This window comes from Protopterus annectens, chromosome 1.part1, assembly GCF_019279795.1.
Source record: "Protopterus annectens isolate FY-2018-M chromosome 1.part1, PAN1.0, whole genome shotgun sequence".
Taxonomy (NCBI): domain Eukaryota; kingdom Metazoa; phylum Chordata; order Ceratodontiformes; family Protopteridae; genus Protopterus; species Protopterus annectens.
Genome location: NC_056726.1, coordinates 420,187,491 through 420,199,503, shown reverse-complemented (window position 1 = coordinate 420,199,503; position 12,013 = coordinate 420,187,491). Strand labels below are relative to the sequence as shown.

At 39.1% G+C, this 12,013-nt stretch overlaps 1 protein-coding gene across 1 annotated transcript in view; it reads right to left on the bottom strand.

Annotated features, from left to right (window-relative positions):
- ARFGEF3 (ARFGEF family member 3) overlaps positions 1-12,013 on the bottom strand; it is a 2,280,599-nt gene that overhangs the window by 185,678 nt on the left and 2,082,908 nt on the right. Inside the window, exon 32 of the mRNA XM_044087095.1 lies at positions 9,478-9,539. Within this exon, the coding sequence (XP_043943030.1) occupies positions 9,478-9,539 (62 nt within the window). The remainder of the gene's footprint in view (positions 1-9,477; positions 9,540-12,013) is intronic.

Sequence of the window (12,013 nt, the reverse complement as noted above, 5' to 3'; positions counted from 1 at the left end):
ATATATATATATATACATATATATATATATATATATATATATATATATATATATATATATATATATATATATATATATATATATATATATATATACACATATATATATATATACATATATACATCAATATATATATATATATATATATACATACATATATGCGTACGTATATATATATATATATGTATATACACATATACATATATATATATATATATATATATAGATATACATAGAGTGTGAGTATCTTAGTGCCCTGTCCAGAATGGGTTTCTCAGCCCACTGTCTGCTGGGGACAAGGTCCAGCAATCTCATGACCATGTAAAGGATAAAGCGGGTTACTGAAAAACAAATAGAATGGGGATGTATACTTTTAGAAATGAGGAAGGCATGAGTACATGTATACATGAACAGCTACACTGCCTTTCTTCTTTTTCATTCTATGCAAGGAAATGAAGGCCTTGACTTCATAAAGTACTTAATTTAAGCAGTTATAACCTTAACCCTAAGTCTCACGACTCAAAGCTCAATTTCACTAAAGCCTTCAAACTAGATCTAGCTTTCCTCACAAATTGGTTCATCAGCTTTAGGGCTGTAAGCATGACTACTTAAGCAAATACTTTAAAATTAATAAATAAACTGGCTATAGATCCAAAAAAGTTTATTATCTCTAGTGCCTCAGCCACAAAGCCTTCAAGGAGTAACAAATATCTTAAAACACACACCATTACATATAAAAATAACCAAATAATTATGCAATTATTCTATTATACAATTAAATTAAATACTTCCAATTAATCTCATAGCTTAAACCTGTAGGGGTTCATAGGTGTGTACTAGGCTAATGGCCCTTGAGCCTTTACAAGCCTAGCCCATAGAAGTGCCCTGGCATCATGCCACCTGACATTAATTCCCAGTGCCTCTATCAAGTAGAGCGACTGGAGTGATCCCTGGCGTGAACTTTCTATTACCTATCCACTCATCAAGATTTCTCTTGAAGAAGGACAGCGAGGTGCTCTGCTTGACATGTATGGGAAGTCTATTCCAGGGCATGGGTAGTCTCTGGGTGAGGAACCTGTCCATCCCAGCATGTTCTGTTAATTGTGGTAATGAGGTTGAGGTCTCTAGACTATGTGGTGCGGAAGGACTGGGATTTCTTTAGATGTAGCATTTCTAACAGAGCTGGGTCAGACATGGCTTTGTAACTCCAGCAGAGAGTAAGTAGGCGGTATGAGATAGAGAGTAGCTGGAGTCTTTTGAGTCTGTCCATGTAGGACATGTGTTTAATACCTAGGATCTTTTTCATGAGGTACTTCTGTGGCCTCTCCAGCTGCTGCAGGTGTCTACTGAGGTACATGCCAAATGGGGCATTATACTTGATGACTGGTCTAATGAGGGAAGAGTAGAGAGAGAGGATGACCTCTTTCTTCCTGGAGGCAAAACCCTTAGTAATGAGATGTGCCAAACAGAAGGACTTTCTGACCACAGTGGCAATGTGGTGGTCGAAGTAGAGATTGCTGTCAACCTGCATCCCCAGATCTCTTATAATGCCTTCAGTGGGCTCCCATCGATGTGGTAGTTAGTGAGAACTAAGTTTTTAACCAAGGGGATGCTGACGCATTTTTGTGGAGTTAAGCTTAAGGCCATGGTTTCGACACCAGTCATTGGTCTCAATGAGGCCTTTCTGTAGGATGTCTGCATCACTTGGGGAGTTAATAATGGATCCCAGCTTGCAGTCATCTGTGAACATGGTCAGCCAGAGTCCCTGTGTGTTGGCCTGGACTTCTGAAAAATAGATGCCGAACAGGCAAGGACCCAGGACCGATCCCTGTCAGACTCCACTCGTGACTGGTCGGCAGTCTGATTTGGAGTTCGCAACTTTCACACTGTGTATTCTGTGAGCAAATTTGCAACCCACCTAGTGATATAGCGGTTGATGCCTAGTTTGTTGAGTTTATCAATACTTCCTGAGTGAGGAATGGTATCAAAGGCCTTGGCCAGATCGAGGTAGGCTGTATGCAGTGCCTTATTTTCATCCACAGCCCTAGTGGCTGACTCAAAGAACTCAACCAGGTTGAGCACGCACGATCTCCCTTTCACAAAGCCAAACAGCATTGGGTCCAGAGTTTGAGATTTCCTATATCTTTGTTAATCAGGTCCATGATGATGCACTCCATAGCTTTACACATCAGACTCGTCAGGCTAATGGGGTGATAATTCCCAAGGTCTCTAGTAGCTCCTCCTTTATGGAGAGGGATGAGCGTAGCAGTGCGCCATTTGGTAGGGGCAAAGCCTGAGGTGAGGCTGTGACTGAACAGGCAAGTTCAGTTTGTAGTTCATGTAGAACACAACCAGGGATATTACCGGGCCCCATGGAAGCTGTATTCTTGGCCTTGGACAATGCAGCTTTAACCTGTGCTGCAGTAATGCTGGGTGCCTGGCATTCTTCCAGTATTCTGATTGGTCCTTTGGGGAGGGAGGGGTAAAGTTGGCACTGAATCTGTCGACCAGTATGAGCAGTAACTCAGAGCAAATCAGATTCTTTGAAGAGAATTTGTTCTTTAAGTAAAACAACTTTCTCCTACCTTTAATCTAATTTGTTCAAGAACAGTGCTCTGAAGTAAATAAAATCACTGTTATGTTTCTCTTTAAAATGTAAAGCCACAAATTTATCCACTCTGATTCTTAATATCACTGATGTGCTCAAGAATCCTCATCTAAACATCCTTTTAGTCTCTCCACTGTAAAAAAGGTTGGAAGGGCATCGCATATATAACCATCCACACTGTTACATGAAAATAAACCAGTTGGTGAAAATTTAACATTATTAAACAACTTAAAAGAATTAACTACATTTCTACAAACAGTGCAACTATTACATGGCAAAGTACCAGTAATTATTGGGTGTTGAATAATGTTAGGATCCAGGGAAACAAAAGTACCATGTACTAACGTCTTTAAGATTTCGTCCACATTTATATGACATACAAGGGGGTCTTTGGAATATTTTTGCCAATTCACTATCTTTAAGAATAAAACTTCAGTAATATTTCAACGCAGCACTAATATTCTCCCTCAAAATAATTTATTTAACATTTGTTTACTGGGAAAGTCCGACTGGATATATGCCCATTTTCAGCAGAGGCCCAGGGAGAAAAGCTCCAATAAGCAGAGTACAATTACATTAGGAACAATAAAAACATTTAGAGATGAGTATAATTTGCTGTTTTCAGTAGGGTTACAAACACAGATAAAACATAGTAGGCAAAATCAGAATCATCCGGCTTCAGTTTCAGACAATAATACACGCAGTTATTGGCTAAATCCCTTCAAGAATTCATACACTTATTAGAGTACATGACTGAAATGCTTAGGGAGAGTTTGCAGGATCAGCGGGTGATGCTTAGTCGGGGTTTAAGCAGGGACATTGCCAATGCTGTTGGAAGTGTAGCTTGAGGCTTTTTTTGAACTGGGTTAAGGAGGATTGGTGAGTAAGTTCGGCAGGTAGCATATTCCAAGCTTTGCATACTGAGTTGACGAATAAGTCCCAAGCCACATTTATGCTCTTAGTTGTTTGTACCAGCAGTTTGTCAGCAGAGCATAGTGACCTCACGTTGCTGTATGGTTTGATGATCTTATATAGTGATGGTGTTTTTTCGGGTTGGTATAGGATTTTGTGGGTTATTATCAGTTGGTTGTATCGGAGAAGACTGGGCCACTCCAGCCATCTTAGTTGAGTTAGGTTGATACAATGGTGGGTCCTAGAGGTAGCAACTGTAGCAAATCTACCAATATGGTTGTAACAGCAAGTTTGGTAAGGGTGGCTTGTGTCAGGTGAGTGAAGAGGGGGGAGGCACAGAGGAGGGTAGACAGTAGGTGGGACCGAGCGATGGTGGTTCTTGCAAAAGGAGTGAGGAAAGGTTTGATCCTGTATAGGGAGCCCAGTTTTTTGTTGACAGATGTGATGGTTTGATTGACATGGATATCATATTTTAGGGTGTTATCGACTGTGACACCCAGGAGTTTTGTGTCAGTATCTGGGGACATGAGTGTGCCATTGTTGGAACTTATAGTAAAGAATGGTGAGAAAGATTTGCAGGTGGGGGAAAAGATGAGCAGTTTAGTTTTGTTGGAGTTTAATAGAAGCTGACAGTTTGCAAACCATTTTTCTACATCACTGAAAGTATTCTGGGTTAGGGTCATAAGCTCAGTTGATGCATATTAAAGTAGAGTATTGGATGCAGGTGGCCTTGGGAGTGATGGTGGGTAGGTCATTGATAAAGACTGAGAAGAGTAGTGGTACTAGTATGGAGCCTTGGGGGACTCCTAGAGTAATGGGTAGACAAATGGATAGGGTATTCTGCCATAAAACTGCTTGTTGTCTATCAGATAGGTAAGATTGGAACTATTTAATAGAGCTACTGTTCAGTGACACTTCCTTCAGGGTACGGATAAGCAGTTGGTGACTGACTATATCAAAGGCCTTAGACAGATCTAGGAAGAGAGCTAAGGTAAGTTTGTTATTGTTTCAGTTGATGTTGATAGAGTTAGAGAAGGATAGGAGGGCTGATGTGGTGCTGTGGTGTGGCCTAAAACCATGCTGAGAGTTGGCCAGTAGTTTATTTTGGGTGAGATAGTGCATTAATTGGTTGTGGACACATTTTTCCATAATTTTGGCCAGTGGTGATAGTATGACTATTGGTCAGAAGTTTGAGAGGTCTAAAGAATTCCCTCCTTTATGAAGGGGAATGACCTGGGAAACCTTCCAGAGAGAGGGGATAGTGGATTCAGTTAAGGTGCGGTTTATTATGATCGAGACAGGGTATGCAATGGCATCTGTCCCTTTTTGCAAATATTCTGGTGGGAGAAGATCAGCTGCTAGGGTAGTGGGCTTTAGTTTGTTAATTAGAGATTGGATGGTAGATGTAGATACAGGCTGGAAGGCGAAAGGGAATGGGGTAGTGGTTGTGGAGGAATTCTGAAAGGGGCGGGTGGGGGGTAGTTGGCTAGCTAGTGATTGGATGGTTTTGGTAAAAAAATTTGCAGTTTCCTCTGGAGTTTTAAGGTCGCAAGCTGAGGTGGTGGGGGTGGAGGCTTGGCCAGGGTGGAGCAGTTTGTTTATACCTGCCCAAAATTTTTGAGGTGTTTTTGCTGAAGGTGTTGATAGAAGTTTTTTTTGTCTAACAATGTGGCTTTCTTGGTATCATTCCTTAGTTGTCGGAATTTAATATGGTCAAGTGGGTCTTTGGAGGTGCGCCATTTAAATAGATAAATAGATAGATCAGTACTAAGCTAACTGCCCTTGCAAGCCATTTTAAGCTTAGCCAATTATCCCTTGTGAGACTCAAACCCTGCACATTGTGTTTATAAGGCAAACACCTTAATCATTAGGCCACCCTCCCACCAAAGCTTTATTTCTTGCTATGATTTTGGTTTTGGTTACTTTAGAGAGCCAGGGGGCAGTCTTAGTTTTGGCTCTGAGGATGTGAATAGAAGTGTGGGAATCTAGAATGGAGAGGAATTTATAATTAAAATAGGCTACATCATCATCATCTAGTGGAAGTTCATTAAGTATGGCCCAATTACATGCTCCGAGTTCATTCTGATAGTCAGTGGAGTTAATGTTCTTATGGTTTCTGAGAACTTGGTGGTGGTTATCTACTTTATGCTTAATGATGTGAGTAGGTGGTCACTTATATCATCTGGGAGGGTACCCATGTTATGCAGGACTGGATGATTGTTGATAAGAATCCAGTCCAGGATACTGCCTTTGTAGTTGGATTTATTTATTTTGGTGGGTGAGGATACAAGTCAGGTATATCCGTGAAGGTTTATATGGGTGGTGGAGATTCAGAGGAACAATTGTTCTAATCAGTATTAACGTCTCCTAACACCATAGTTTCATGGGGGTATGTGCTGGGAAGCCATTGGAGGAAATCTTCTAAGGCATTTGCATTGTTGCCTGGGGGGATATAAATGCAAGCAATGAATATAGATTTACTTTTGTTAAGCTGTAGTTTGCTAACTAGGGCTTCTGCATTATTGAACAAGGGGGGTTGTTCTGGGGCTACTGTGACATCGATTGTGTTTTAAAATAGAACTGCTACTCCTCCACCTTTCCTAGTGTTATGGTCTAGTCTAAGTTGTATCCTGGTGGGAAAACCTCATAATTTTTAGTTCCTGGTTTTAGCCAGGTTTCTGTAAGACATAGGACATCAGGTGAGTAGGTAAGCAAGAAGGGCATGAAGATTATGAACCTTGTTATTAATACTCCTGATGTTTAGGTGACAGGTCAGGAGAGAGTTAGGGGACCTTGTTTTTGGCCATATATTGATGGTGGTAGTGGGCTGGGAGCTTGTGGGAAGGGTGGATCCAGGGTTAAGGTGGATGACTCCATCCCTCAAAGTAAACTGTACAGTGATTATTAGTTTCAGTGCTTTACTTATTATTTTATGATATCTAGTTTTGGGGGAGATGGACCATGGCCTAGTTAGTTGGTGGTTGTTAAAAGTGGAGAAGTCAGGTTTGTAGTGAGCTAGGGGTTGGTCTGATTCACTCAAGGTGGGAGCAGAGATGGTATCAGATATGGGGTGGTGAAAGTCAAGATAGGGCTGGTTTTCATAGATGGTGAGGAGATATAGCCCAGGCAATATAACTGAGAGGAACATAATTGGTCTCATCTTGATAGTTGTAGTACTTGGTAAGGAATGTGGGTTGAGAATTAAGAGGGTTGTTGGCAGGAAGGGGTGGTGTATGGAGGTGTGGGTTATCTGTGATAGGGTGTACGAGGGGGGAGTGGTTTATTGGGCTTAGATTTAGCACTAATGGAGGCGGGTGGAATTTGGGGGCAGGGTGGGGCACGGAGCGAACCCGAGCGAAGCGGGGCTGTACCAAGCTACAAGTAAGTCACTGCAAACTACATTTGTTCTTTAGCATCACTATTTACTACATTTCCACCTTTTTAAGGATTTAATTAATCCTCTTGCCCACCCAGTTATTTCAGCTTGCAAATATTTTTCACATAATATCAGACTTTTATTACACCAATTACTTTTTCCATATGTTCTTAATATTTCTTCTTATGTTAAGGATAGTTTTGATTTTTTAAATAAAATTTCTATGTTAAAGTGGGATAAAGATATGTATTGGGTGACTTTAGATGTAAAAAGGCTCTATACGAGTATTAGACATTTAGATGGTACACAGTCCTTGCATTGATTCTTGGGTGACAGTCTGTTGACCCATTATATTATTGAACTTGTACATTTTTGTCTTTTAAATACTTTTTTTGTATTTGATAATGAAATTTATCGACAGGTGCAAGGCATGGCCATGGGGGCACCATTTGCCCCATGTATGCCAATCTGTTAATGGCCTTGTTTGAGGTTGATTTTTCTGTATAAACATGAGTTGATGGTTAAGTACGTTGTAGGTTACTATCGTTATATAGACTATTTGATTTTTGTTTGCAGGGACGGCTGTCATGAGGTTACACAATTAGTTTCAGATTTACAATTAAATATGTATAATTTATTGTTTGATGGACTTCAATGTGGCAATTAAGTGGTGTTTTTAGACCTATTCCTGAAAGGTTTGGACAATGGGGAAATACGTACTGTTGTAGAGAGGAAATTTTTGGATGGGGACAATATCTGTATAAGACTAGTTGCCACCCACCACATTTACTTTCTTCACTACCATATGGAGAATTATTAAGGTTATCCAGAATTTGTAATAATGAGGAGTATTTTTTGAGGAGATATATAGGACTGTTAATACGTTTTTGAATAGAGGGTATGCTTATGATGTGGTAAATGAAGCAATTTCGTGGATCTCGAAACCCACTAATAAAACACAGCATAATAATAATAATCAGTTCTATAAAGGTGGAAATGTAGTAAATAGTGGGTCTATATTAGATCAGCGAACGCTTAAACAAGCGAATGTTGACTGATCGACCTTATTTTAGCGAATGTCCAAAATATCGAAGCAACAGAAACCTGAATTATTTCCTAGGGAAAGAATTCGGTTGTCCGTTTCTGTTGCTTCGGTATTTTCAGTGCTGTGGTGGAAAAAGTTACGGGTCGGATTCAGGTAAGTGTATGATTGTGTGGATGTGAGTGTTAGGGTGGGTTAGGTGAGTTAGGGTTAGGGCTCGAGCTAGGTATGTGAGCGATTGTGTGGACGTGAGGGTTAGGGTGGGTTTAGGAGAGTTAGGGTTAGGGAGCGGATAAGGTGAGTGTGCGATAGTGATGGACCTTAGGGTTAGGGTTTGGGTTAAGGTAAGTGGATAATTAGTGGTGTGTGCATAGTTTAGTGTAGGGTTAGGTGTCAGATCTTAGGTGCATGTGTGTGGATTTCTGTTTGTTTGGTGTGCTTGTGTTGTGTGTATGTGTTTTGGATCAGCGATTTTTTTCCCTAGGAAAAAAATCACTGATCTGACAGTTCGAGATTGTAAGCTTTCGCTTACATAAGGTCGATCAATCAGCGTTCGCTGATCTAATACAGACCCTAAACAGTGATACTAAAGCAGAAATGTATTTTGTAATGACTTACAATATTTCCAGTGAGAAAATTAGTGCTATGTTTAAATATTACTGGGGTTTTCTTCTTAAAGATAGTGAAGTGGTAAAAATATTCTGAAACCCCCCTTGTATGGCATATAAACGTGGATGAAATGTTACAGACATGTTAGTACATGGTACTTTTGTTTCCCTGGATCCTAGCATTATTCAACAGCCAACAATTACTGGTACTTTTACATGTAATAGTTACACTGTTTCTAGAAATGTAGTTAATTTTTTAAGTTGATCAATAATGTTAAATTTTCAGCAGCTGGTTTATTTTCATGTAATAGTGTGGGTGTTATATATGCTCTGCAATGTCCTTGCAACCTTGTTTACAGTGGAGAGACTAAAAGGATGTTTAGAGTGAGGTTGCTTGAGCACATCAAAGATATTAAGAATTAAAGAGCTGACAAATTTGTGGCTTTACATTTTAAAGAGAAACATAACAGTGATTTCTGTTACTTCAGGGCAACATTCTTGAACACATTAGAATAAAAGTAGGAGAAAGTTGTTTATTGAAAGAACAACTTCTCTTTAAAGAATCTGTTTTTATTTTAAAGTATAACACTGACACCTACAGCTTTAAACTGTGAGGTTAATTGGAAGTATTTTATTTAATCATTTAATAAAATAATTGTATAATTTTTTTATATATATATATAATGTGTGTTTTAAGATGTTTGTTACTCCTTGAAGGCCTTGTGGCGAAGGCGCTAGAGATAATAAATTATTTTGGCTCTATAGCCAGTTGTTTATTTTCTTCTATTCTGTGCTTGTTATTGTGTAGATATTTTAAAATTGTTTATTTTTTTTTATACTCAACACAATTCTTTAGGAATGTGCCAGTTTTTGAAATGAAAGCTCTATAATGTTTACTAATACCATCAATACTAGAAAATCAAATTCTTACCCCACTTTCCTGTTCAGGAGTGCAGCAATAACAAAAAGAAGATTAAGAGAACAATAACTAGTCTGCATGTACACAATAACACAAGCAAACAGAGAAAAAATGCACTTAGCAACAGTAAAATCAAACACAATCCAAAATCATTTGCATCAGGGCATACACAGACATAATAACAGTCCTAATCTTAAAAGTCTCATGTAAAATGTATTTTCAGCTTATGCAATTCTACTGTAATTAAGAACAACCTGCAGTGAAAAGAAGAAATTTCTATAAAGAATGTTTGAGATTTCATCATACTTAACACACACTAATTTTTTTCCTATCAGGAAATTTAGTGCGTTACACTTGACACTCTTCACTTGGTAGTTTAAAAAAGCTACATGACCGACTTACTGAAAACCTAATTATTATGGAGAATTTCAAGTTAAGCTTACAAATCTGCATGCAGCAGAAATCCTCCAAAACTTTAGTTAATACCATCTTAGAGTATTTGAAACATGCTTTTGTGTCTTCACAAATATACAGATATTTTTCTCTTTATACTAGGTAGACTGCATGCTTTGTTTGTATGTGACCAAATTCCTTGACCATTTTTTTGCAGTTTTTTGGTCCCACCTGCTACTACTCGTGATTTCTCACGAACGTTCCCTTCAATCCTCATATCCCACTGCTGACAGAGACGTCCCAGTATTACACCATCCGACAGTGGAGAAACCTTATGGCACTGCTTACTCTTGACTCTCCCACTGAAATACTCTTAGTGCACAACACAGTAAGCATGTATGTACACTTAAAGCTACTACATATGGCTAAGGCCCACAGCCTCCCTCAGGAGCTGCAATGAAGCAAGTGTTCATCAACATCCTCAAAGAAAACAGATTAATACTACTCAATTTCTCCCCCAACCACACATGACTAGACTTCTAGCACTGGGCATGCTACTTGAACCTGGGTCATCAGAACTCTTCCTCTGCACTAACAGGCTGGTGGAAAATTCTAGTTTCATAATATAATAAAAGTTGTTGATGATTTTAGGTGAAGACAGTAGCTGTCACTGTTAAGACAAGGGCTTGTAAATGAGACAATAAAAACATGTTACTCTGCATCTGCACTATTAACTATATCTTGCAGCATTTATTACATAATTTCTCACAAATCAGTGCTATTTTTCTTAAGTGATACACAGATACTTCTCTGTTCCTCTTGCTTAAACAAATTATGCATCGCATTCTGTTTAAGAACTACAGATGTTATATAGTTAATTTCTTTGTCCTTTCAGCATTATCTGATTTTTACTTTATTTACTGACATTTGTTTACCAGGAAAGTCCAGCTGGTCAAAGGCCCTTTTTCAGGGGAGACCTGGGAAGAAAGGCTCTGGTTACATATACAACAAACAAGAAAAACATTTTGATATCACAGTGTAAGTATAGAATGAGAAAGCAGTTCTATATTATGAGAAAACATTTTCATGTTATAGTAAAGGTACAGAACAAGAAAACAGTTTATTACAGTATAAGTTAAGAATGAGAGAACATTTTGACTTGCACTGGAAACAACAGAAGGAAAATGATTACAAACATTGAAAGAAAGTACATATAATCTGTGGAGAACAGTGAAGAGGAGAGTGCTGGAGGAGTTGGTGTAGATTTAGAATAAGCCCTAGTATGGAGCACTGAATGAGCAGGCCATGCTTTGTACAGAAAAGTCTAATTTGGGCTTGAAAGCTTTCAATATTTGGTGAGGATCTGATGGAAACACGGACGGAGTTCAGGTTTTGCCATACAGTGTGAGTAAAGGCAGCGGCTGATTGTGTTGTGTGGCTTATGGATACTGAGGGTTTTTTATGATTTGATCATACTGGATGCTTTGGAAGGTAGTTGTGGAGATGTCAAGAGTGGGAGAGAGTCAGATAAAGGTTGTTCTTAAATGGGTATATGTGACATGGTGGGATAACCTCTAGCCATTTAAATCCCTTGAAGGCACAGCATTGATGGGTGAGATGGGATCTGCAGGCCACTGAGGCCTGACAAATACTGTCAATTCATGGGACTGAAGGATACACACTTATGCTCTTCTGGCTAGACAGATACACACCCACTCCACATTTGACTGCAGTGAGAACGGAACCCCTACCTATCTAACTACACAGGCTACAGAGCTTGGTACTTTACGCAAGTGCCACTGCATTTCAAGTGTTTCCATGCTATTGCTTGAAGAAATATACAGGGTAACTATGCAGAGCTGTTTACATTTGTTTAGTTTGAGGAAAGACCTCCCAATGGCAGTGCATGCCAAAAATCTATCAGTTTCACTTTGGAAACAAGTTTCATGGGAAAGCTACTGGTGAGTCTATTTCAAGTTTACAACACTAAGTTGGAATTGGGCAACTGGCTGCACTGTAGAAGTAGATGTTTGTACAATGAAAAACAGCATCAATGCAGAGTACGAGTTGAAAATAAAATTGTTAGTATGAATGCATTATTTTGTGCAGCACATGACCAACTGAGGGGGACAGCTTCTTCAAGTCCTAGTGCAGG